Here is a 24,583-nt window from a genome sequence, read left to right on the forward strand (position 1 = left end):
ACGTCGTCTACAGACGTGGTAGTTTTGCTAACCGACCGATATGACCAACGCGGGGTCGCTGGCAGAGTATGCGCTCTTTGTGGAAAGCTTCACGCTCAACCTTTGGGAGGACAAAAGAAGCTAGGCTGAAAAAAAGTAACTTCGTTAACTGAGCAAGGCCTTTAATCTAGTACCTGCATTCGTAAGGTCAAAGATAAGAATAAGTTTAAACCACGGAACCAGAACCGTAGCAATAGCAGTTCCAAAGCTACACCTACGCCTCACGACAGATAGAAAGTGGGGGGTATCTCGTCACGTGACACTTTGCGCGGTCTTCGTGCATTTCATTTCTATTAAACATGCGTGCACGTTTATTACGCGTTACGAACACAGCGTTGCGTTGATACCCACGTGACGTTCCTGGCAGGGAATTAATTGTGCTGACATTGAAGTGCATGCACCTGGTATCGCGTACGCTTTGAACGACGGGGACGCGGGCGTATAGTCCTTCGTTCTAAGCTGCTGGTCGCCGCGATACGCTGTATGAGTTGGCGCAGAATTACATCTAACTTTCGTCAACGTTGCACGCAACCCTTTAGATGCGGCAGTTCTTTCGGTACGTGATCTTGTCGTGTAACGCTTTGCGCGCGTAGTTGTTTCCTTCGTGCACTTCATTTATTTCAAAGTCGCGCGCACGCCGCGTTCCCGTTACGAACGCCGCTGGAACGTTGAGACTCGCGTGGCGTTCCTGGCAGTAAATTGCCGTGCACGTATAACGCTTCAGGAGAACTGAAAACACGTGGAGCTCAGTACGTCGGCTAAGTCGCATTTCCGCATCAGTCGCCGCGTCAGTCACGCATTCCTATCCGTCGTGGGAGACGCCCACTCCACGAGAGCCCCAAAGCTCTCGTGGCCTGCAGGGCATTGAATAAAGTTGATTTCCTTCCTTCCTTCCTTCCTTCCTTCCTTCCTTCCTTCCTTCCTTCCTTCCTTCCTTCCTTCCTTCCTTCCTTCCCTTTCTTCCTTCACGTCTCGCCGGCACTGACACCTTGCTCGATATTGTCTTCACGCCTTCTGCTCAAAGGAGTCCCTGACGCATTTTCGAAGTTCCACAGAAGCCGTGCCACGCGCTTCTCGTACCTAACGAGTCATGTGTATAAACATGGCGTTCGTTGCGTGTGTCCGGCGGCTCAATCACTTCCGGTGCATGAAGCCAGGAAGAAAAAAAAAAACATAAGCCTTCCGAGATTTTCTGAAGCCGTGCGTTTATAAGGTTAGATACGACGAAGTTGCTCGTAAAGAAAGCAAGCAAGAGTACGGCGCACGGTTCTTCCTACTGTAATCGCACGTAGCAGCAATCGTAGAAACTGGGCTAGCCGATGTATCATGACATCATGACACGTCCACCACATGGGTAGCGAAAGCAAAAGTGGTTCGCAGAAACAAGCACTAGAGTAAATTATTTAGGGCACTATGACGCCTGGCAGTACTGTTCTGTAAATTAGGGGGTTAGGGCCTTCACAAAACGCAAGAAAATGACAAACCTAAAGGGCCATTTCGGTGCCGCTTCAAAGCCCGCGTTACTTCCCCTTGACAACACTGCAAATCCCCGTCGCTTTTTTTTTAACGATATAACTCTCGTTCGTTTTTGTCACACGAGCAAGCCCACGGGAACGACTGGAAGCTGCTGTTGCGCGCGTCAAAACTACACGCCGAACTGAACCCCTTTAAGAAGTGCTACCTACAAGTACGCCCTTGCAAGTACAACACTTAGGCCAGTATTAGCAAAGTCCCTTCCTGCGCGAGATGGATCGCTAACGGAGCTTGACATCGTCGGCACAAGACGTCTGCCTAAGGGCAAGACTCGATGACAAACTATTGTACCGGAGTCCAGTCCAGACCTCGCAAAGCGCTGCCGGATGCAGTCAGAGTAGATCGCACATACCTCTTCAGGTCAAGGTGCTTGTCAGCGTACACGCGGCAAAAACGCAAGGAAGAAAAAAAAACAGAGATCATCATAGTATGCACTCACCTGTCCGGCGCCGTCGTATCCAACCGCGTCGAAAACGGTCAGCAAATCCCGCACCGTCCGGCCGGCCGTCCTCGCCGACGGCGTCGACTGGAGCGCAGTTTGACCTTTAGGCGCCAGAAGCGTCCCGCCACCGAAGCGGCGCTCTGTCGCTCTCTTTTTCGTACTGCAGCGCAGGCCCGGAGGTGGGAGCGGCAGGGCCCTTTTCTTTTTGTCCTCTCACCGGGCAGCGGCAGCAGACGACGTTAAGCAGACGACACCGGCTTCGTTGCCGCTTCGCAGCGATCCTGTCGCGGATGCCACTGCCTCCGTCGACCTCATCGTGACCGTCGCCGTAGCGTCGAGCGACACCGCCGTCAGCGTCGAACTAAACGGGCGATCGCGGCTGCTTCTGCTGATGCACGCGTAACATGGACGAAAGCGGCCGCCGTTCTTCCACGGGAGGAGAGTGTCTGCGCTCTGGGACAAGCGAGCGAGCGAGCGAGCGGGCTGGCGACCAGGCGAGCGAGTGAGCGCAGGAGCGCAACGTAAGCCGCCGAGCCAGCCAACCACTGGGCGGAGTGAAACCCGAAAATGCCACGGGGTTGACGGCGACGACGAAGCGATGGTTCGCGCTCAGCTCGGGCTCCGGGAGCGGAGAAGGGACGCCGAGGGAGAGGGGCGTGTTCGGACCCGGAGTTTTTCGTCTCTGCGCCGAGACTGCAGCTAAAAACAAGCCCGGGAGGGACGCAACACGGTCAGAATAAGCAAGAGCGAGACCGATAAGAAGAGAGAAGGATGAGGAGAAGGGTGAAGGGGGATGGCGAGGGCAGTGACGTCAATGGGACGACGGAGGTCGTGACGCAGGCACTGACGTCACCGGGCGTGACGTCGGTGCCGCGTCACGGGGCTGCGGGGCCCTTCACCTCCCTTCCCCACGCTTTTCCTCGATGGGGAAAGCACACAGTAAAACAGCGGGAAGAAGGGATGCTGCTGCCAAAGCTGTAGCGACGACGGGGATTGGTAGGGAGGAGGATTGACGCTGGCCCGGGGTTTGCAACACAGCCACGACAGACGGCGCTACGAGCGAAACACGGGTGCCAGTTCTCGAGAAGTGCTGCTCTCTCGCACTTGTGCGTTTCGGAGTGACTTTTTGCTTCGAGTGACCGGCCTCTAACTTGAAAGACCGCTGGCACGCCTGTAGCATTGGACTAGGTTCATCAGACAATCTTGGGGAGACTACGAAGCCCTATAAGGGCCTGTTTCTTCTAGGTGAAAGCAAGATGATAGCTAGCGTGCTGTTAATTTTTACTGATGTCAGCTCAGATGAAAAGTGACATTTTCGACAAACCTCGATTCGTTCGCGGCGCTTTAGTTTCGCGCAGGTATGGAAAATAAGGAATAAAGCAATATGTAACATGGATTCGCTTTTCTTTGACATCGGTGTCCACGGTGCATGGCCGCAAGAAATTACGGCGCAAGAAAACCACAGAAACGGGAGCGACATTCGGCGAATTCGTAGCCGCTTGTTCTTCGAGTGTTTTGGTACCTAATCTCGTGTACAAACGAGGCGCGGACAGAAAAATTATGAACTAGAACGTCTCTCAGCGGTACGGCAGCACGATGTTGTGCGCTGTCACGTGTTCTGTTACTAAAGATAGCGCAGATCTGAAACTGTGCGAAAAGAAAAACCGAAACCATGCCTTCACCGCGCGAATTCGCTGAGCCAGAAACCAAATAACGCTTTCTACTTATCCCTGCGATGTTCGCGTTTTATCTGTCTACAGTAGCACGCTTACGTGCCGGAGTCAGCGGGAGGAAACACAAACACACGTCTGGCAACATTGTGCTCGTTCCAGGTCGTGCTTGTTCGTTAAGGAGTTCGTTTCGTTGCGAAAACAGTTGCGCTAGCTTATAAGAACGAGTGGTAACAGATTGCAATAAAGAGAGCTGCGCAGTTTAGTTGAGCAGAGCATCCCGACCAGCGCCTCCACTAGGCAAATGTCTTCTCCGCACATACATCCTCATTGTGGAAAAGCACGCTTTCGGGAACCTGAAAAATGGGAGAGAAATTCGAGCGGCGATACAAAAAAGCCGTACCAATTAGGCACTATTCAACACCTATTAAAGACCCATTAGGTTGCGTTCGTGGCACATATATCGGCGATATATATTGGCGGCGAGGAGTTACGGAGTCGCCATCTGTCGGAAGCGCCTTCCTTGCGTAGTATGAGGGATCACGTGGTGCGCTCCTCATAGGTTTCGCTTACGGCGCTCAATAAAAACACCACGCGGCAGCCCTCCTGGACATTTTATTTATGTCGGCAATCTCAAAACGAAGGAAGTTTTCGACTGTCGATATAAAGATCTTGGGCAAACTGAAAGTACGGAATCGTTTATAGACGCTATCTCTTTACCGAATACGTACAGTGAACGCCACTGCGCGCAGTCGCCGCGACGGAGTCTCCCGAACCGGCTTCTTGCGTGAAAGGTAGCCAAACGCTGAGAGTAAACTATGTGAAATATGTTCTTACAGTGGGCTGCCTGTATAACCAAGTGGGGCATAACAGAATGAAGCCTCAATCCAGCAATCGCACGGGTTCGAAGCGATCGACTGCGCGTCTGCATGCATGTCCGCGCACAATGTTTTGCTTTCGCTGTGAGCGCGTTTTCGCAGCATGCTGCTAGCTTTAGGCCGCAGAATATGAGAGTTTGACAGTACACTAGCAACCATTGTTGCATGGACGCTATCAGAACTGTTCAAAAATAATTCCGTTATACTGACTTCGACGCCTAGCTACGGCGACTGTGATGTGCCGTCGCGACGATTCAACATCTTTTTTTGGCTTCTAAATTCTTGAACACTTCAATATTATTTCTCATGTTGCGTCGCACTGTATTTTTACCGGTCTTGGCGGAAGGTCACTCATAAATAAAAACAACTTGCAAGATGGGCTGGGTGGAAATACAACCAGGGTATAGGGTGAGACGAAGACGCTACCACCCAGCCATGAGTACGATACTTCAAAACGGGACAAAAGCGCCTCCAGTGAATGCCGTGTTGCCTTAGAAACGTGCCTTAGAAAGTTATACTGCGGTGTATATCGGTAATTATGAGCATTTAAATAACAGAAGTCGCAGTTCAACGCGTAACAAAGTACGTTCCCGCTACTTTTCTTCTGCGCTTGGCGCACACGCAGAGCCATCTTGCGGCAAACACAGAAGACCCCCTCCTCGCAAACGTACGGCGCTGCCCCGACAGGTGGCGCGCCACTCGCCCGCTTCTCCCCTTCGTCTCGTTTGAGCGCATTGGGGCCGTGCGGGACAAGGTGCGAGGATGCCCCAATACTCTTGCATTTAATAAGTTTTCTCGCTCTCCCCCCTTCCTACTTCCAGCGTGCGTCACTCGAACCCTCGTGTTTAGGCGACGCGGCTCCTCTTTCCGCTCACAGCGCGATTCCTAGGTGCAGCGTCCGATGCGGGACGCCTCTGACGCGATCGCTGCGCCGTAGCGCGTCTGGTGGGAAAGCGTCCCCTGCGATGTGTGCCGTGCTGCTGGCGAGGACTCATGTGTCTGCGTGGTGCTCCCAAGCGAGATAGAGGACGATCCCATCGAGGCGTCATCCCCATGATCGCGTCCGCCTTCATGGCCCGTCGCGGCCCGGCTGTCCGTGCCGATCACGACGTTTGGCTCGCGTAGATCGTTCCTCCCTCCGAGACACCGAGTTTGGTTCCTTCCGCTTGCTCAGGCGCACGTTTCGTCTTTGTGCGACTCAAGAGCATACCGAGCGAATCAGTGGGCGGTGCGAACGGGGTGCGATAACGCTATCGCGTTCCGCTCTTGAAGGCGAAGCTTAAGCGTCCTCCAAGTTTTTCAGTGAATAATTTTGATTGCCTGGCTACAAGAACCAGGCTGGTCGAAAATTAAACCACATTCGTTTATCAGCCACAGACAGCAAACGGCATGACCACTGTCGAAGGAACTCCTCTTTCCCATGAAACAACTACGGAAGGTATCTATTGAGGGGTATTACGCTCCGACCAGCTTTCGGTCGGACCCTCGCACCATTACAAGTGCCACCACCTTCTAGAGCAAGGGGTGCCCGGTCTTTGACGAAAAGCAGGTCCTCAGGAGGTGCAGTGATCTCCAGGTTAACTATGTAGTTCTCCGCACTTTCAGTTGGGACACAAAGCTTTTAATTTAAGAGAGAGAGTGAGAGAGGAAGGTCAGGGGAGGTTGACCAGAAAAAGTACGGTTTGCTATCTTGCACCGCGGAACATGGATCAGAAAGAACCGGCACACGCCACTATTGCAGACTATCTCGCAGGCACGCAGACCCAATGCAGGTAACGAACTAGCGTTACGACAGCATTTAGCGCATACGTGCGTTGTGTCCACTTAATACAGAGAGAGAGAGAGAGAGAGAGAGAGAGAGAATAATGCAGAGAAAGGCAGGAAGGTTAACCAGAGGTAGTTCCGGTTGGCTAATCTGCGCAGTGGGAAGGGTTAGGGGGATAAAAAGAGAAACAGAGTGGAAGTATCCAAGTGTTAATCCAAGTATTTCTTGCTGTAACGGCGCCTGATCGTGCATTGTCTAAAACGCATGCCTCTCTGGCATCTTTCTTTTCTGTTCTTTTTTTAAAGGTGCAGTGAGTGACACATTGCTGCTGCTACTGAGTCTTGCAAGTACTGGATTGCGAGAGTACTTCCAGCACTTAATTGTGCTCACCTTCGATGCGGTCGCCACCTGCATGCTCGTCAACTACACACGAATGGCATTGGCAGGATTCAAGCGCTCGGTACATAACAAAACGATGTCTAGAAGTAGACGCGAAACACACGAATACTGACTTACAAAAGTTTATTTTGAAATAAGGCACCGTAACGGCCTCGCAAGGAGCTATCGTGTTTGCGTAATGACGAAAAAAAAAAAAGAAAAGATGCTAGAGGCTGCACATGTGTGATGTGGAACAGGGCTTTGCCTGTACATATGGTCCCGCGTTTCAAAATACGCAGTTCTAAGTGAGCGCTCGCGTGTCTCGTGTCTACTTCTCGTCATCGTCACGCAGCGCGCTAAACGCGTCAATCTTGTCACACCAACACGCCCGAACAGCCGCGTTAGCGCAGCTTCAGCCAGTGGTTTCACCTTCGCCACCACTTGCTGGTCTCAAGCGTGCCACGGCCGAAGGTTGTCAGGACTCGTCTTTGCTCTCTTATCGTTCCTGCAAGTGCAAGTGCAAGTGCAGTGCAAGTTCGGTAGCGCGGGCCACACATATATTCAGCAGCCGTACGGTCCTGGATGTACATTTCGTTGCTGTTTCGGTGCGTGCGTTACAACTACACTGTAGTTACACAACAGCACAGTACGGAGGTCGAGCCCCACTGGGGCACGATCGACGTACATGCCTCTCGTGGCCGCAAAACATTCTTCGTCGAAGACCGTCTTCGGCAGACCCGACAAAGTCGCACAGCGTAGGCGGCTTCCTTATGCCGTCGAATGACCTCTCACCGTTTGCCTAAGCATACCTTTGGTACATTCTTGATTTTTGAACATTTTTTGGATGAGGCCTGACGGCGGCCTTCGCGCTTTGTACAATAAAAAGTCAGCTGCTGTGCAGGAGGTGTTCTGCGGTTCAAAACACTTCGGCCGTGCATTCCTATTGAGGCACATGCCACACGAACACGTGCCCGAGTTCGAATACACTTTAGAAACTGAAGTGGCTTTGGGATGAAATCCCTTTAGCTCGGGATGCGTTAGCTCCGATTCCGACTATAAGAATACGCGCAAGAAAACACAGAAACGCTTTTATGGAGCAACCCGCGTGAACCAAATCAAATGAAATTTGCTGCACTTGAGACACAAAGTTTAATTCTAGCGAGTCTAGGAACCGGGATGTTTATTTAGGGCCTAGAATTTTTTACCAAAATTGTCAAAAATCGGGAAATTAAAGCAATATAGAAGCGCGACGTTTGGAAATTTGTAACTCTGCACCAGAAGAAGATACTACAGTGCAGCAAACGGCATCTTTTAGAGCATAGAAAGCGGACAACTTTATTTTCTATATCAATGTATATTTTAACTGAATTCGTTACCATGTTTACGGGGTTTTTTAGTTTCTTTTTTTTTGCCAAAGTCTTACTCACAAATGAGTGTTTCTTTTTTTTTTTTTTTTTTGGAAGCCGTGTACCTAATATACATAAATCAGCTTTAGATGTAGCATAATACGCAATTTACACAACTGTGATATCGTTTTTTATTGCCGATTCACAGTTGTAAATTGGATAGTTCCTTTTCCTTTTTTTTAGATACTGCGATTTTTTACAATTTTTGTAAACAATCGACGGCATCCATGGAAATTCCTCTTCCTACAGTACTAAATGTTAACTTGATTTTTTTAATGAACTAAATGTCATCAAGATCGGCGCAATGGTTGCTAGAAAAACGACTTCTCCTTTCCCATGCATTTCGATAGGAGCTCTGGAGATAAGCTTTATCTTAACGCGCTTTTAATTTAATTTGCACTTCGGACAGAAATAATGTACGATCATTACCCAAACCACGAGTTTATTTATTTATTTATTTATTTATTTACTTATTTTTGTTCTAGCTCCTTCTTTTGGACTCCATTATCTTCGGCATCTGCCTACTAAAACGCCGAGATACAACTCAAGAAGTGGGTTGACTAAGAGAAGAATGCTTGGCATTAGAAGTATCGAAAACGAAACGAAACGAATTAGAAGACTTCGGAAGCACATTTAGCGCCAGCTGACAAGGACAGAAGGCAGACGACACCGCAATGCGCTGTTGTGGTTTCGTCTCCCTTCTGTCCTTGTCAGCTGGCGCTAAATATGCTTCCGAAGTCGGTTTACCAACACGCCGAACAAACGGCAATCCTCATTAAAGAGTTCGTCCTCTCGCGAGTACTGCGAGACACAAGCAACAGTTGAACGGCGTGTTTTAACATGCACAAAAAAACAAGTTGTTAGTGAACACGAAGTTCTAGAACCAGGATTGTGCATCCTTTAATAACGTACTACGTTCTAAGTGCCGCAAGTGCACCACGCGCTTTCAAAAGCAGTAATCACTGACCTGCAAGGCGTTCATTGCGCAGATTCTGAAACGCATCGGCTTCGGCCTGCGATGGCACGTTAACATGACTCCGCCGAAGAGGGCCAAATTTCACGCGGATATTCCTTCGTCCGGTGCCATTGCCGTGGTGCGGTACGTTGCGTACAGCGTTGCATGCGCGTTGATTTCACGAGTTTTAGTTCCTCCTGTCCCAGCTGGCCGCGGCAACATCCGGGAGAGCCAGGTCCAAACAACACAGCGCAACAAAACACGCAGAAGAAGGCAAACCTGCCCACGCGACCCCTTTGCCGCGCTACGAAACCTAGGGAGCAACGCGTGCGAGCGCGCAGAAGCATAACAAAGCCGCCATTGCGGCCCGAGAACGTGACCGCTAAAGCAAAAGAAAGAAAAAGAAAGATAGAAAGGAGAAACTAACACGTCATTTCCTCCACACTTTTCTCGGAGGAGGTAGGGCCTCTCCTTAGTTTTTCCTTCCTCGATGTCTCCAGCTGTCATACGCAGGCCTGAGCGATTATAGGAAAGCGATCTCGAAGGCCAAGCTTTGCCGTGTTGCAGATAGCGAAAGAGACTCAGCCGCCGTTCTAAGCGTCACTTTCTGCGAGCAGATCAGGCTAAGGCAACTTCAAAGTTTTTTTTCTTGATAAACTGTGCAACTAACAAAGCCAAGCCCTGTACTGAACGATTCAGACCATAAAAGACGAGAACAAGACTGAACCGGTATTCAAAGCACCACGTCTACGACGAGATTCTGTCTCCCAACATCACTTCCGCCGCATTCAATGAGAAAAAACATTGCCTTTAAGATTCGCATATTAACACTAGAGGGCGTTATTTCAAGGGACGAGTATCTGGACATCACTTACCCTACTAATGTCGTATCTCAAGCAATCCAATCCATAGCTGATCCGTACTCTTCGCGCCAAACGGCATCGGCGTTTGTGAAACTTCGCTGCACGCGCACTGTCCTCCAAACCAAACAGCAACTACGACTCACGCGTCCTCGCAAGATGGGTCTTCTCGCCGACTGCGAAGAGCTGTTCGGCACCTCTGACCTGTACAAGCTCCTCGGCGTGGCCAAAGATGCGTCAGAAGGCGCCATCAAGAAGGCGTACAGGCGCCTGTCGCTGCTCGCTCACCCCGACCGTGCGGAGGATGCCCAAAAAGAGACGGTCACGCGGAAGTTCCAGGTCCTCTCCAAGGCGCATCTGACACTGGGCGACAGTGGCAAGCGGGCCGCCTACGACGACACCGGATGCGTCGACGAGGACGACGACTTGGCCAGCGACCGCGACTGGACCTCCTACTGGGGCGTCGTGTTTCCCAAGATCAACCTCGACGTTCTAGATAAGTAAGCCCCTACGTGCTGGTGGCACTTCCTGCTCATGAATCCATCTCGTTATATTCCTAAACCCGCTAATTTTCTGGCGTGAAAGTAATGCACATTAGGGAACAAGCTATCACTGGCCATGTGACAACATAAGAACTGCACTTTGGACAGCTGGTTCCGTCCGAGTTTCATTTGTCGGTAAATATATGTTTCAGTCTGCCCAGAATTTGGCGCCGAGGCGTGCTTTCTCATAGGCGCCGACTATGGGGTGGGGGGGAGAAGGGCTCGGGTGGGGAGGGGGGCATGCATCCGCCGGTTTTCGCGGGGAGGGGGAACAGCACCCCCCCCCCCCCTTGTGACCTTCTGTGTCCCTTTGGGCTCTCCTGGAAGTCTAGCTGATAGCGCTCCCGAACTTTGGGCCCCCCCTTTCTGTAACTCCGTCTTGGAGGGGGGAGTGGAAAGGGGAGAGAAACTTCTTTTTTTTAGGTAGCGTGAAAGTCGCTTATGTACTCTTCGGAATAAATTCGCAATGTGAAAGTCTGTGACGTAAATGCGAAATGTGGTTGCACGACTCGGCGTCTCAGTAGTGCAGTCTGTTTGCGAAACGTGTGACGTCGCGTGCTTCCGATTAGTGCAAGCGTGAACGTGCCCAAGTGAACGTGGCTAGATCACCGGCTTCCATCACGGTGACCCCATACTGCGCTCATTTAAAGCTGCGAATTCGCTTAGCAAAACCGTTCATTGTGGTTTGCTTTGTAAGTTCTGTATTTCTTGCAGCTTGCGTTTCACTTTTAATCGGTTCAATGTTTTTGCGTTCATTTCTCGACAGGTACCTTGCCAAATACAGGGGCTCCAGCCAGGAGGTGGCTGACCTCAAAGACTACTACGAGCGCTTCGAGGGCGACTTCAACGCCATCAGCGAATGCCTCGCCGGCTTCGAAATTGAAGACGAGGACCGCTACCGCAACATTTTGAATAAGCTCATCGAGGACGGCGAAGTGAAGGCGTACCCCAAGTTCACCAAGGAGACCAAGATGTCACGTAACGCGCGAAAGAGATGGTATTTGAAAGAAGCCAATGAGGCCGAAAAAAGAAAGATGGAAGAGGGTTTGAATGGCTGCGGGGAATCCCTGGCAAACGGCATCGCAAAAAGACAGCGATCGACTTTGGATATCTTTGGAGACTTTCGAGATCTAATTGGAAACCTCGAAGCCAAGTACTGCAAGCCAAAGAAGAAGAAGGCGTCAAATTGATGAGTTGTAGCCGCGGTGTTTGAGACTCAGGAGAGATGCCCAAAGCATGTGCACAACGGACTTCTGTCAAGGTGTTAACGTTGGTAGTGAGCGTGAGCATGGCCAATCCATGGTTGGACTGAAGTTTGCTGTTTGAGTATCTATTGCTTTAAAAGACTTACATATTTCGGGTTGTGTTAGGGAGACCCAATGTTCTGAGCCTTCACTATGGACCGCATATAATTTTAACGCATACTTTTGTTTATCTGTGGTTGTCTTTTCGTGTGTGCCGGCGCATGCATTCCATGTGGCTCTGCGACGGTTATCATTATAATTGGTTGCTCAAAACGTGCAAAGAGTCAATGCACAGGTGCTTATACTATTCTTTTGCTCTTCTGTAGCGCCATGCGCAAGAAATAAAGAAAAACTGTTTCGCACCCTTTTTTATTATCGTTATATCACGAAGGCTTAGCAGATCGTGGCATACTCTAACTTGGTATGAGCTCTCTGTAGCATACTGGGCCATTCTACTTAAAGCTATGTAGACAGAACATTTGAAGATTTTTTTCTCGTGCAGTGGTCTCAAGCTGACAGCGTGCATTGGACCACACGCGCTTAATATTACCGTCGTAACGACCAAGAAAGCCCAAGCGTCAATGTGGCCGCATGGCTCCTGAGGGAAGGCAGACGGACCCAATGAGGATCGGTGTTATTGCTGCTGAGGACGACGCAACGAGCTATGGAAAGAAGAATGATAGGTGTAACGTTAAGGGATAAGAAAAGAGCAGATTGGGTGAGGGAACAAACGCGAGTTAATGATATCTTAGTTGAAATCAAGAAAAAGAAATGGGGGGGGGGCATGGGCAGGACACGTAATGAGGAGGGAAGATAACCGATGTTCATTAAGAGTTACGGAATGGATCCCAAAGGAAGAGAAGCGTAGCAGAGGGCGGCAGAAAGTTAGGTGGGCGGATGAGATTAAGAAGTTTGCAGGGACAACATGGCCACAATTAGTACATGACCGGGGTAGTTGGAGAAGTATGCGAGAGGCCTTTGCCCTGCAGTGGGCATAACCAGGCTGCTGCTGATGATGATGTTATTGCTGCCTTCCTCGCGTTGGCGCTTGGCTCGAACTGCTCGGCTGGTCTCTGCACTCGACTCGACGTGACTGGGCTGCCTGAGAACCCCTCAATGAACTCGGTCGCTACGCATTTACTCGATTCTAACGCACCTGCGATTGCAACCTGCACCCGACTTTTCGCTGTCAGAAACGTAAAATGCAGTGCCTTCGTCTTTAACGCGCACCCTCGACTTCTGTACATAAAAATGCAAGATACGATGCGGTTGGCCCTTATTTAATTAGATATTTTACGATACCAGAGAGGAATAGGGATGCGTTATCGCTTGTAAAAAGAGAATATGCTACCGCATCTGAACCACACTGGACTGGGTATCACTCGTCGATCGCCAGTTTTATGAGCGAATTACATTGATGACAGACTTTGGGCACTCGCAGGAGCTTCTTGCAGAGCACGACCTTTGAGATTGGAAAGTGGGATTCAAAATTGTAAGGTGGGCTTTGGACACTGCGTGTTGTAGTTTTGGTTTTGTACTCTATTCTAACGCGAAGATATTTCAGTGAACCCTTCTACAAACAAAGATGTGCACGTTAGCACCTGGGGACTGCGCTAACACTGTTTCCAGAGTTGTAAAAGGTCACTGTACGTTACCACAAGTGATGCTGCGCTGTGTAGCGAAACTTTGGTACCAATTATGATTATCGGGAGGACTACATATTAACGCGTTCCAGACAGACACCGACACCGAAAGAAGTACGTCTCCGGCGCGACGTTACGCAAACGGCCGGCGTAACTCTACAAATTATACACACCGTGGCGCCACCTGCCGTCAGCGCCTGCATGACGTGTGAAATTCCGAAGCGTCTGCTTACGACGACGCCGCGCGATTCGTTTTTCTTTGTTTTGTTGCGGGTGGAGGGGGGGGGGGGGTCCTTTTACTTCCGTGGAATTTCAGTTGGTTGCGGTAGTCGCACCGCCGTGGATGCGCACGAAAATTCCCCCCGTATTTGCATGACACGGAAGTGCTCAGACGGTTCGCCAGGCAGTTAGAGAGGGAAATATTTGAGGCATAGTTGCCTTTCAAAAGCTGCTGATGAACGTGTAAGCGCTCCATCCCTGGCAATCACTGATAAAGAGCTGGTGTATCTTGAGAGGAACCTGATCAATGCTTTGTAATGGCTCAACGTGGCCGCCTATCGGCATCATTGCGCATGTGGTTTTCTCCTGCGTCGCACAGTCGTTGATGCGCCCGTCTGCGCATTTATTCGAGCATACGGTGGTTTCTTGCATGTTTTTTTTTCTGAATAAAGCATGTCAGTTGAAGTCTAGCGCTCTGTCCTGACCGAACTTTTTTTCCAGTTATTAGCGCAAATATGTCTCAGCAAATGTATCAACACCAACCAGCCCAACTTTCTGCGTTTATTAAGTACGTGCGCATGCGACACCCCCGATTCCCAGATGGAAATGGCGTCTGTGTATATTCACAGATGCGCGGACCGTGGAAGTACATCAACAAGGCCGATGAGCGCAACGTTAAAGAGAGTGGTGCTCAGGACTCCACCTTGAGGCATACCGCGACAGCTACAGTGGTGCATTGTTGTACCACCTTCTGTCTGTACAAGGAAGGTTATGCCCTTCAGATAATTGTAAATCCATTAGTATACACGGCCCCCTCCAATCCAACGTTCCAGAAGGCGTCCAGAATAACCTCATGCGATACATTGTCATATGCGGCTCATATGCGGCATCGCGGCTCATTGTCATATGCGGCAGATACTCATTTTAGGCTTTTTTTTTTAACTCGACAGCGTTAAGGAGCTCGTGTCACAGAAAAGCCGGTGTCGTCGGCGTCGGCGACATTGGCTGTGAGCGAAAAATCCCGGAAGGCAATTCATAAATAAAAACAACTTGCAAGATGGGCTGGGTGGGAATCGAACCAGCGTCACCGGAGTGAGAGACGGAGACGCTACCCCTCAGCCATGAGATCGACAGTTCAAGGCGCGACAAAAGCGCCTCTAGTGAATGCGCTGTTGCCTTAGAAAAGTGCCGTAGAAAGATACTGCGGCGTATATCGGTAATTATGAGCATGTAAACTACAGAAGTCACAATAAAACGAGTAGCGAAGTACGTTTCCGCTACATTTCTTCTGCGCTTGGCGCACACGCAGAGCCATCTTGAGGCAAACTCAGAAGACTCCCCCTCGCAATGTAAGGCGCTGCCCCGACAGTTTGCGCGCCACTCGCCCGCTTCTCCACTTCGTCTCGTTTGAGCGCATTGGCGCCGTGCGGGGACCGGTGCGAGGATGCTCCAATACCCTCGCGTTTAATACGTTTTCTCGCTCTCTCCCCTTCCAACTTCTAGCGTGCGTCACTCGAACCCTCGTGTTTAGGCGACGCGGCTCCTCTTTCCGCTCACAGCGCGATTCATAGGCGCAGCGTCCGATGCGGGACGCCGCTGACGTGATCGCTGCGCCGTAGCGCGTCTGGTGGGAAAGCATCCCCTGCGATGTGTGCCGAGCTGCTGGCGAGGAGTCGTGCGTCTGCGTGGTGCTCCTGGAACAAATAATTAGAAAAAAGCTGTGCTGTGGACCTAGAAGGGTTGTATATGAAAACTATGTCTGTGTGTGACTCAAGAGCATATCGTGCGAATCAATGGGCGATGCGAACGGAATGCGATAACGCTATCGCGTTCCACTTTTGAAGGCGAAGCTTAAGCGTCCTCCAAGTTTTTTGTTGCTGTAGAGACGAGAGAAGGTCAATGACATTATCTATAGAGGACCGTCCACGCCGAACGCCGGTCACAGCATCAGGGTATATCTCGTTATTCACCAGGCACCACTCTAGACGAGTCAGTACCATCCTCTCCACCACCTTTCCAAAACAGCTGGCTTGTGCGATGGGCGATAGGAGGCCAGGTCCAGGGGAGATTTGCAAAAGGATAGAATGTTGGCCGAGTTGGTACGGTAGCAATCCAAGACCAGGGGAGATTTGCCTGATTTGAGAAGAGGAACGAGGCGGCTGGACTTCCACGAAGGAGGAACCAATCCTTTGCACCACGAGTCGTTGGATGCCGTTAGAAGAACACGCCAAGCTGTTTGACCGAGGTTACACAGGGTCATGTAGGTGACACTATCAGGCCCAGGTGACGAGGAACGCCTGCATGCTGCCAAAGCTGCTTGAAGCTCCTCTACAGAGAACAGATTGTCCCTCCGGGAATCTCGTGGCGTCGGTGCGTTTCCTGGATTACTCGCGGTCAACGCCGACCCCTTACGGGCAACCCTCACGCAGAAGTCTTCTGCTACTTCAATTTCGAAGCGACCTTGGTGGAGAGCAAGGCACTTCAAGGGGCGATGTTGCCATGGCAATGTCCGTAGGTCGCGGACAATTCTCCATACTTGAGATAGAGGCTTGAGCGGATCGAGCGACTCGCATAAAGATTTCCATCTTAGCGAATGGAGTACATTGGTTTCTGCGCTGGACCTTCTTTTGCAGCCGTCTCGCCTCCCTCAAATCGTAGATGGATTGTGTGCGCCTATACCGTCGTTCGGCAAGACGACGGATTGCTCGGAGCCGCTCCAATCTCACTTCATATTCGCAAAACTGTGATAAAGATGTAAAATTAAAGGCAGCGTTTTGAGTAGCAGCTTTGATTACGCCATCTAGGTTTTCAAGAGAACCATCTTTATTTTCCAGACACCGCTCCTCTGTGAGTGACCTGTACTTTGAACAGTCGATGTTTGAAGAAACGGTGATGTGCGACTTGCTGTAGGCCCTTGATCTTTATATAGCTTGGCATATGGTCAATTCCATGGGTTTCATTGTCCGCAAACTACTGTACCTTGTTACTAAGGATGCGTGATACAAACGCCAGGTCGAGACAGCTGCTGTATGCCAGTCCCGGTAAAAACATAGGACTGCCGTCGTTCACACAATACAGTTCGTGATCTGACGCGGAAACTCGGCTTCCCCGACGATCCATCTTCTGGCTTCTCCCTAGTGGGTGATGAGCGTTGAAATCGCCGGTGATAATCCACGCCCTAGGTGTCGCTGATATTGAAGCGCTTAATCTCGCCTTCTCAAAAGGGCTTGAAGGTGAAATATACACACCCCCTAGCGTGAAAGTGAGGTTATTGCGTTTTACTGTCAGGCACACGTAGTGGTTGTTATCATCAGGTGTTAATGGATGCTCAATATAGGTAAGCTCGCACCTGATATAAACGATGATTTTACTGTGTTCATTGCAAGGAGCAGACTTGAAAGCTTCGTAGTAGATAATCATATGGCATTGTGAAGGCGTGGTTTGCAAATGACGATAATGGGAAAGTGAATCTTGAATACGAATGGCCGAATATCGGAAATGCGCAGTTTAAGGCCTCGGGCACCCCACTGGAAAATCGAAGCTTCTTTGACTTCTTTACGGAAAGGTTGCAGAGGAGGAGCCGTGGTGCTTCCCTCCAGACTTGACAGCACCAGATTTAGAGCATCGGATATTTGAAGTGCACTGTGAGCAGCCGGAGTGCGAATGCTAGTTAGGAGCACTCCAGGGGTATTCATGAGAGTTTCAGCCATGGCTATGACCTCCTTATCTTGATTGTTGCGACAGGCTCGTTCCGAGGTGTCCGGATGCTGCGGCTCTGCTGGCGGATTTATCGACGGCAGTGCTGCCCACGCGTGAGGCGCACCAATCATACTTGCGACCTTCTCAGGGTGCTTGTTGATGGCACTGCTAGACGCTTGTGCTGATGGGTGGACCGTCCGCGGGAGGGGCGCATCCCTATAGCTTCGCCAACAGGTTTCCCATAAGGTCTCCGGCGAAGAGAGCGCCGACGTCGCACCTTGGCAGCAGCCTCTCTGTGGGTGGAACCGTCTCTGACCATTTGCTTGAGCACTTGCATCTCCTTCATGTTTGGGCAATCCTTTGAAGACATCGTGAGGGCGGTGACAATTGCCGCACTTGCGATGTTCCGCATGGCAGGCGTCCGTACTGTGTGACTCTGAGCATCGCGAGCACACGGTAGAATTTGCGCAAGCGGCGCTGACGTGTCCCATCTTACAGCAGTTCCGGCATTGAAGTGGTCTTGGCGCAAACGGCAGCATATCTGCATGTCGAAAATGGCCAACTTTGACTTGTGATTGAAGGATGTCTCCTTTGAAAACAAGTTTTACACATCGCGAATTGCCAAGACGATGGGCTTGCGATACGGGAAGACCTTCCGTTGCCGGCTTGATGAGAATCGGAAAGTCACTTTCCCTGATGGAAGTGTTGACATCGTAAGTAACACCTGCCGTAGAGTCCTTGCCGTCTGGTATGTAAGAGCGTGCATTGATGTCCCCCAACACATTTACTTTGTTCAATACATCCAGCGCACTACGTTGCGTAAAGTCGATAGCGAGAACATTTTTGAGATCATTGATGCTCACGTCTGGGATTTGTCCCGAGGCGAGGACCTCAAGAGACGCAGACGTGACTTGGCGATGAAGCCGGTTGAGACTATCAGCAGCATCCACCAGTACAAACAAAACAGTGTGAACCGTTGGCTCTCGCGTAACGACAGTATACTTACTTACTGAAGGGGAAGACATAAGTAGTCTTCTCTTTGCTCTACGCCTTGTCACGGGCATAAAGTCACCTTCGTCCGAGCTTTCGTCGCTGGCCGAAGAGTCGGCGTGTCCTCACTGTTGCCGTCGCTCGGGTGGCCGGAGCGCTTTCTCGGAGCGGCTGCAGTCGACGTGGAAGGTACGGGCGAGGCCCCGGTGATTCCACGTTCATTTCCGCAGCCAATGAAACGGAGTCATCTGCAAACACCAAAGAAAAGCTTGAACATTTACACAGACTGAAACCAACGTTCTACATAGGAATCACCTGGTTTCCCTCTCCCCGTTGTTTGTGGTCTCGCTACGTCGTTTGTGGTCTCCCTGCGTTGTTTGTAGTCTCCACACGTACGTTGTATGTGGTCTCCGTGCGTACGTTGTTTGTGGTCTCCCTACGTTGTTTGTGGTCTCCACTACAGGGCTTCCAAGCCTCGCCAGCTGACGCGCCGCTCTCACAGCGTTGCGAAACGGCGTACAACAGTTTCGCGTTCGTTCAAAGTGCGTGGTGTATGACGGTTTGTCTAGACACTTTCTTCGCAGTTTCATCGGTGCGTGTCGATCGTGCAGTTTCCATAACGCACGCACGCGCCAAGTGAACGAACAGCGATTCGGCACAGGACGCTACAGTGCAGCGTTGCAGCATATGGGTCAAGCAAGATGGCGAGTATGTGGCATTTTGCGCACCACTTTTTTTTTTCTTTTCTTGCGATCTTGCGTCACACCATTTTTCAACAGTTTAAAAGCGTGTGTCACGAGCAGAATTTTACCTCTCGTAAAACGTGGCGCAACATTCGCAATATTGTAGAACGAGCCCGAATTCGGCGGACTTTACGATCAATTCGGGGGGGAGGAGTTGGTAGGCACCGTCACAGGAAATAAGTTATCGCTTCCTTCTTGCACCAAGTCCCTGGTTCTCCAAATTTGCAGAAAGTCAATAAGGATCACTGAGAATTGCTCCACGTCACTCTTTTCCAGGTGTTTTTGGCGCAGAGTCACTTCGCTAACGCGGCTTCTTTGAAACTGTCCAGTGGTTTGGCTTTAGCAGATAGCCTGTTGCTGCGCCTCCGCTTTTCCCAGCTTCAGCATCGCTGAAAACTATTGACAGTGCAAACCGACACGAATGGCACTGAGAATATATATGACAGTAGCGCCCCCTCCTATTTTTTAGATTTTTTAGCGCGCATGAAAACGACGCTGCATGCGCATTACATTCCCCAAAAAAGTAGTTACGAATCCAAGCGGGCCTTTCCGATCGTGCGCGCCACGACAGCTTTGCCCACAGCACGTTGAAAGTGCGTTGCGCAAAGGTCGCCTGAATAGTTCGGGCTCTGGCTTGGGTCGAGGTTCAGGATGCAGCACCTCACCGACGCGGGAAACGGTAGCCGAACGTTTGCCCCTCTCACGTGTGGGTGTTTCGAGATGGGGACACGAAGCTCGCTCGTCCAATTCTACGGATCACAAGGCACGGCGTATCCGGTAGGCTTCCCCTCTCGCGATGAAAAAAAAAGAGAAAAAACGCGACAGCGTTCCCGTCGACCCGCCAAGGGGTGTAAGACAATGGGCTACGGCGCAGCGACTACGCGCCCCGCATCGGACGCGGTGAGCGTCGAGCAACCGCTTCCGCGACAACGAAATGTGCGCCTGAGCAAGCGACGCATGCCTGAGCCTTAGAAACAGCTCGTTTCTAAGGCAACACCGCGTTCACTAGAGGCGCTTTTGTACCGCTTTGAAGCATCGAGCTCGTGGCTCAGTGGTAACGTCTCCGTCTCCCACTCCGGAGACCCTGGTTCGATTCCCACCCAGCCCATCTTGGAGGTTGCTTTTTATTTATGAAGTGCCTGCCGTGATTTATCGCTCACGGCCAACGCCGCGGACGCCGACACCGACGCCGACGACACCGGCTTTTCTGCGACACGAGCTCCTTAACGCTATCGCGTTAAAAAGAAGAGATAGATATAAAGAGAAAGAAAGTGCCGTTTTCCTGTCTTCCGTCAGGCTACTCCGACCGCATGCGCATCTCCCTGACACTAAGACCAGTAGTGGGAGTTGCAGCCAACGGTCGTGAAAGCCCGGAAACAAGCAGTGACAAACCACTTCACCGGCGGACTCCCTGGAGAATGGCTGTTGTGCCATAGATTAAAGATCAAGACCAGAAGTGCTACTGAGCTCCGCCCTGTTTCAGCTCGGGCTCTCGCACTATTATAAGTGTCACCACAAATCTAGAGCAAGTGGTGCCCGGTCTTTGACGAAAAGCGGCTTCTCGGGAGGTGCCGTGACGTCGTGGTTAACTGTGCAGTTCTACGCATTTTCGGTTGGAGCACAAAGCTTTTCATTTAGGAGAGAGAGAGAGGAAGGTCAGGGGAGGTTGACCAGAAAAAGTACGGTTTGCTACCTTTCACGGCGGAACATGGATCAGAAAGAATCCGCGCATAAAATTGAAACGGTGCGCGTCCCCATTGCAGTCTATCTCGCAGGGCCGTAGACAGCATGCATGTAGCGAACTATATAGCGTTGTGACAGCATTTAGCGCATGCGTGCATTGTGTACACTTAATCCAAGTATTGGATAGTACTTTGGATACTATAATCCAAATCCAAGTATGCTTTGTCTAAAACGTATGCCTCTTTGGCATGTTTTTTTTTTCTTTTGAAAAGATGCAGAGAGTGGGGGACATCGCTCCTGCTTTAACTGAGGCTTGCAAGTACTGGATTGAGATAGTACTTCCAGCACTTAATTGTACTCACCTGCGATGCTGCCGACTTCTGCATGCCCGTCAACAACGCACGATCGTACGGCATTAGCAAGACTGAAGCCCTTAGCGCACAACAAAACGATGGCTAGGAAGTAGACACGAAACACATGAACGCGCTGACTGACAACCATTCATTTTGAAACACGGGACCATAAAAGTCTATCGATAGACCACGGTCTATCTCGCAAGGAGCTATCGTACTTGCGTGCTAATAAAAAAAAAGGAAATGAGAAAAAAATTCTGGCAGACTGCGCATGTGTGATGTGGAAGAGAGTGTTGCCTTTATAAAGGGCGTCCGAGCTAACTATAGTCAAGAGTTTACGCAAATGCCACGTAGCTGGACAGAACAAAGGTAATGCTGTTTGCCGTCGCTATGAGATACCCAGATTATTTTGTTTAATTCTACCCATTTAGATAATTAGTCTGAATTAATTAATCAACATTCCCAAATATTATAATTACATGAAAAGTGTCAATGAGAAAATCGTAGAGCGACACGAAAAACTCCCGATACAGCTTTCTGTTGATCAATACGTGCTACGTAAAAGTGTTCTTTCGAGTGTGAAAGGAGACCCCAAATACACGCAAAGTGCCTCGAGCGGCCAGTCCCGCGGCAGTTTTGCCTGCAGTTGCCGCGTGACTGCGCTGGTGTGTTTCGTGTCTACTTCTCCTCGTCCTCAACTCGTAGCGCGCTAAAAGCTTCAATCATATATGTCACACCAATATGCCCAACCAGCCACGTTATATTGAACGTTAACAAGTGATTTCACCGTTGCCATCACTTGCTAGTCTTAAAGAGCCCCTCACAAGGTCTGGCCATATTGAGCTGACAAGCGCAGAGCATACAACGCGCGCCAACGATCTTGGTTGCAAGGAATTACATCGCTACGCGCCGCGGGAAGGTCTGAAATTTCAATCCGAACGGCGTTTTCCCTTTCCCTCGCGGCGAACGCGCTCCAAGCTGGATGGTGACGTAGTCGTGTCTGCAGTGTGACGTCGCTCGTGGTGATACGCGACTTCAAGAATTATTTGAGGAAAATTTTGCAGAGGGCGTCGTTATTGTCCGCCGTCTGATGGACTATACCGACGCCCTCTGAAAAATTTGCCTTGAATAGACTCACCGTCCTCAGCGCGTGGGGTCTTCTTCGTCCTCTCCCCCTACCTGCGTGTAGGTTAGGAGGCGGGCATCCCAGCTCGGTGGAATAATAGTTTTCAATCAAATATGCAAGGCAACATCTGTCATTTGTGTGATCTGTTGCTTCAGTTGACGGATTGAAGTTTAGAGAAATAATAAAACACACAAACGGAATGCCTGCGTATTTTTTTTTACTTCGCACAGAAGCTAGAGACATGTACTTCCGCTTCGTCTGCTTGTTCCCACGGTGGTGCAGTCGCGTGCGCAGGTACCGAAACTATGCCATTTTATACCGTGTTGCATCGCGTGATCATGCTCTGCGATCCGCTTGTTCTGCCTCGGTATTCGTGTAGCACTGAATTATGCCGTCAGTGACGTGTCCTTGTGCACAGCTCGCAAAATCGTGCGCTGCGCGAAACGAGACATCACAAGAGCTCGCGCGCAACGCCGTCAGCGAAAGTGCGCAGCGTCGCTGCGCACTTGATGGTTTTTTTTTAAATACTGCGTTTTTTAAGAATTTTCGTAAAAGTTAGGAGGGAAAAAAATGAAGGCGGCGCCTGTGACGCAGGTGTCACGCGATCCTCGAGGTCCGGTATGGGATAAGCGACGTCACACTGCGGACACAACTACGTAGGCGCAGGGCCACGACTACGTCCCCATCCAGCTTGGAGCGCGTTCGCCGCGAGGGAAAGGGAAAACGCCGTTCGGATTGAAATTTCAGACCTTTCCGCGGCGCGTAACGATGTAATTCCTTGCAACCAAGATCGTTGGCGCGCGTTGTATGCTCTGCGCTTGTCAGCTCAAAATGGCCAGGCCTTGTGAGGGGCTCTTTAAGAATTTTGTCGCCTTTAGATGTACTACTATACGGAGTTTACAGAATGTGATATCGTTTTTTATTGCTCATTTACAGTTGTAAACTTGATGGTTTCGTTTTTTTTTATATATTGCGATTTTTAAGAATTTTCGTAAAAGTTAGGAGGAAAAAAAATGAAGGCGGCGCCTGTGACGTAGGTGTCACGCGATCCTCGAGGCCCGGTATGGGAGAACGCAGGGAAGGAATCTCGCTTGCGGAGGCTAGACGGGGCGAGTGGAGAGAGTGTCTCGCTATGCAGCGGAGCTCGCCTTCTGAAATCGTGGTTTCGCGGCGCTGAAATATTTCTATTTCGGCTATCAAAGAGCCGATTTGAAACATTTTTGCGGCGGAACGCTCCCTAGAGGACACGTAAGAACTTCCAGCGTGTGACCCAAAATTTGCTGTGGGGCCTGGTGAGGGGCCCCTTAAGCATTCCACGGACGGCCGAAAGTTGTCGGAACTCCTCTGAGCATCGTTCTGAGTGTAGGTGCAAGCCCGGTAGTGTGGGCCACACGTATCATTCAGCATCCCTGTGTTCCTGGCTGCACATTTCGTTGCAGTTTGGGTGCATGCGTTACAAGTGAACAGGATCGAGGACGAGCCACACGGGGGCACGATCGACAGCACGCGCCTCTCGTGGGCGCTAAACATTCTCCGTTGAAGATCCGTCTTCGGCGGACCCGACAAAGTCGCACTTCGTAGGCGGTTTCCTTATGTCGTCCAATGATATATCACCGTTTGCCAGAACGTACCTTTGGTACATTCCTGATTTTTGAACAGTTCTTAGATGAGCCCTGACGGCGGCCTTCGCACTTGGTACAACGGAAAGTCAGTTGCTGCGCAGGTGTCAGAGCTCTGCGGTTCAGAACACTTCGGGCGTGCACTCGAATTGAGGCATATGCCCCTCACGTGCCCGAGTTCGAATACGATTTAGAAACGGAAGTGGCTTTGTCATAAAAGGCCGAACTGCGTGTAGAGAAAAATCGATTTAGCTCGGGGTGCGTTAGCTCCGATACTGCCTATTGGAATACACGTAAAAAAACATGGAAACGATTTTATATAGCAACCTCTAAAACAAATTAAATGAAGTTTGTTGCACTTGAGAGATAAAGTTCAATTCTAGTGACTGTAGGAACGGGAGTGTTTATTCAGGGCCTATAATTTTTTAGAAATTTTGTCAAAAATCGGGAAATTAGAACAATGTAGAAGCGCGATATTTGCAAATTTGTAACTCTGCACCGGAGACAGTTACCACAGTGCAGCAAACGGCGTCTGGCAGAGCGTATAAAGCGGACAAGTTTAATTGATATATCAATGTATACCTTACGTGAATTTGTCACAACGCTTACGGGTTAAAAGTTTTTCTCACATATCGGTGATTTATTCGGGAGCTATCTACTTATTATACATAAATTTTGTCGCCTTTAGATGTACTACTATACGGAGTTTACAGAATGTGATATCGTTTTTTATTGCTCATTTACAGTTGTAAACTTGATGGTTTCGTTTCTTTAAATATTGCGATTTTTAAGAATT

At 50.1% G+C, this 24,583-nt stretch overlaps 2 protein-coding genes across 2 annotated transcripts in view; one reads left to right on the forward strand and one right to left on the reverse strand.

Annotated features, from left to right (window-relative positions):
• The window catches only part of LOC142590074 (serine/threonine-protein kinase SBK1-like), a 64,433-nt gene extending 61,739 nt beyond the window's left edge, over positions 1-2,694 (reverse strand). Inside the window, exon 1 of the mRNA XM_075701916.1 lies at positions 2,012-2,694. The gene's annotated coding sequence lies outside the window, so the exon portion shown is untranslated. The remainder of the gene's footprint in view (positions 1-2,011) is intronic.
• Positions 2,695-9,991: 7,297 nt separating this feature from the next.
• On the forward strand, positions 9,992-12,079 carry LOC142591002 (dnaJ homolog subfamily C member 9-like). Its single transcript, XM_075703378.1, has 2 exons — positions 9,992-10,426; positions 11,235-12,079. Exons 1-2 carry the CDS (start codon positions 10,086-10,088, stop codon positions 11,656-11,658), a joined length of 765 nt encoding a protein of 254 aa, XP_075559493.1. The 5' UTR covers positions 9,992-10,085; the 3' UTR covers positions 11,659-12,079.
• Positions 12,080-24,583: the final 12,504 nt, after the last annotated feature.

Source organism: Dermacentor variabilis, chromosome 8, assembly GCF_050947875.1.
Source record: "Dermacentor variabilis isolate Ectoservices chromosome 8, ASM5094787v1, whole genome shotgun sequence".
Taxonomy (NCBI): domain Eukaryota; kingdom Metazoa; phylum Arthropoda; class Arachnida; order Ixodida; family Ixodidae; genus Dermacentor; species Dermacentor variabilis.

What these genes read in the sequence shown, in the direction of transcription:
- LOC142591002 (XM_075703378.1), top strand. Translation starts at nt 10,086, where the DNA reads ATGGGTCTTCTCGCCGACTGCGAAGAGCTGTTCGGCACCTCTGACCTG. An exon ending in AACCTCGACGTTCTAGATAA is followed by an intron (nt 10,427 to 11,234) that starts GTAAGCCCCTAC and finishes ATTTCTCGACAG; the next exon opens with GTACCTTGCCAAATACAGGG.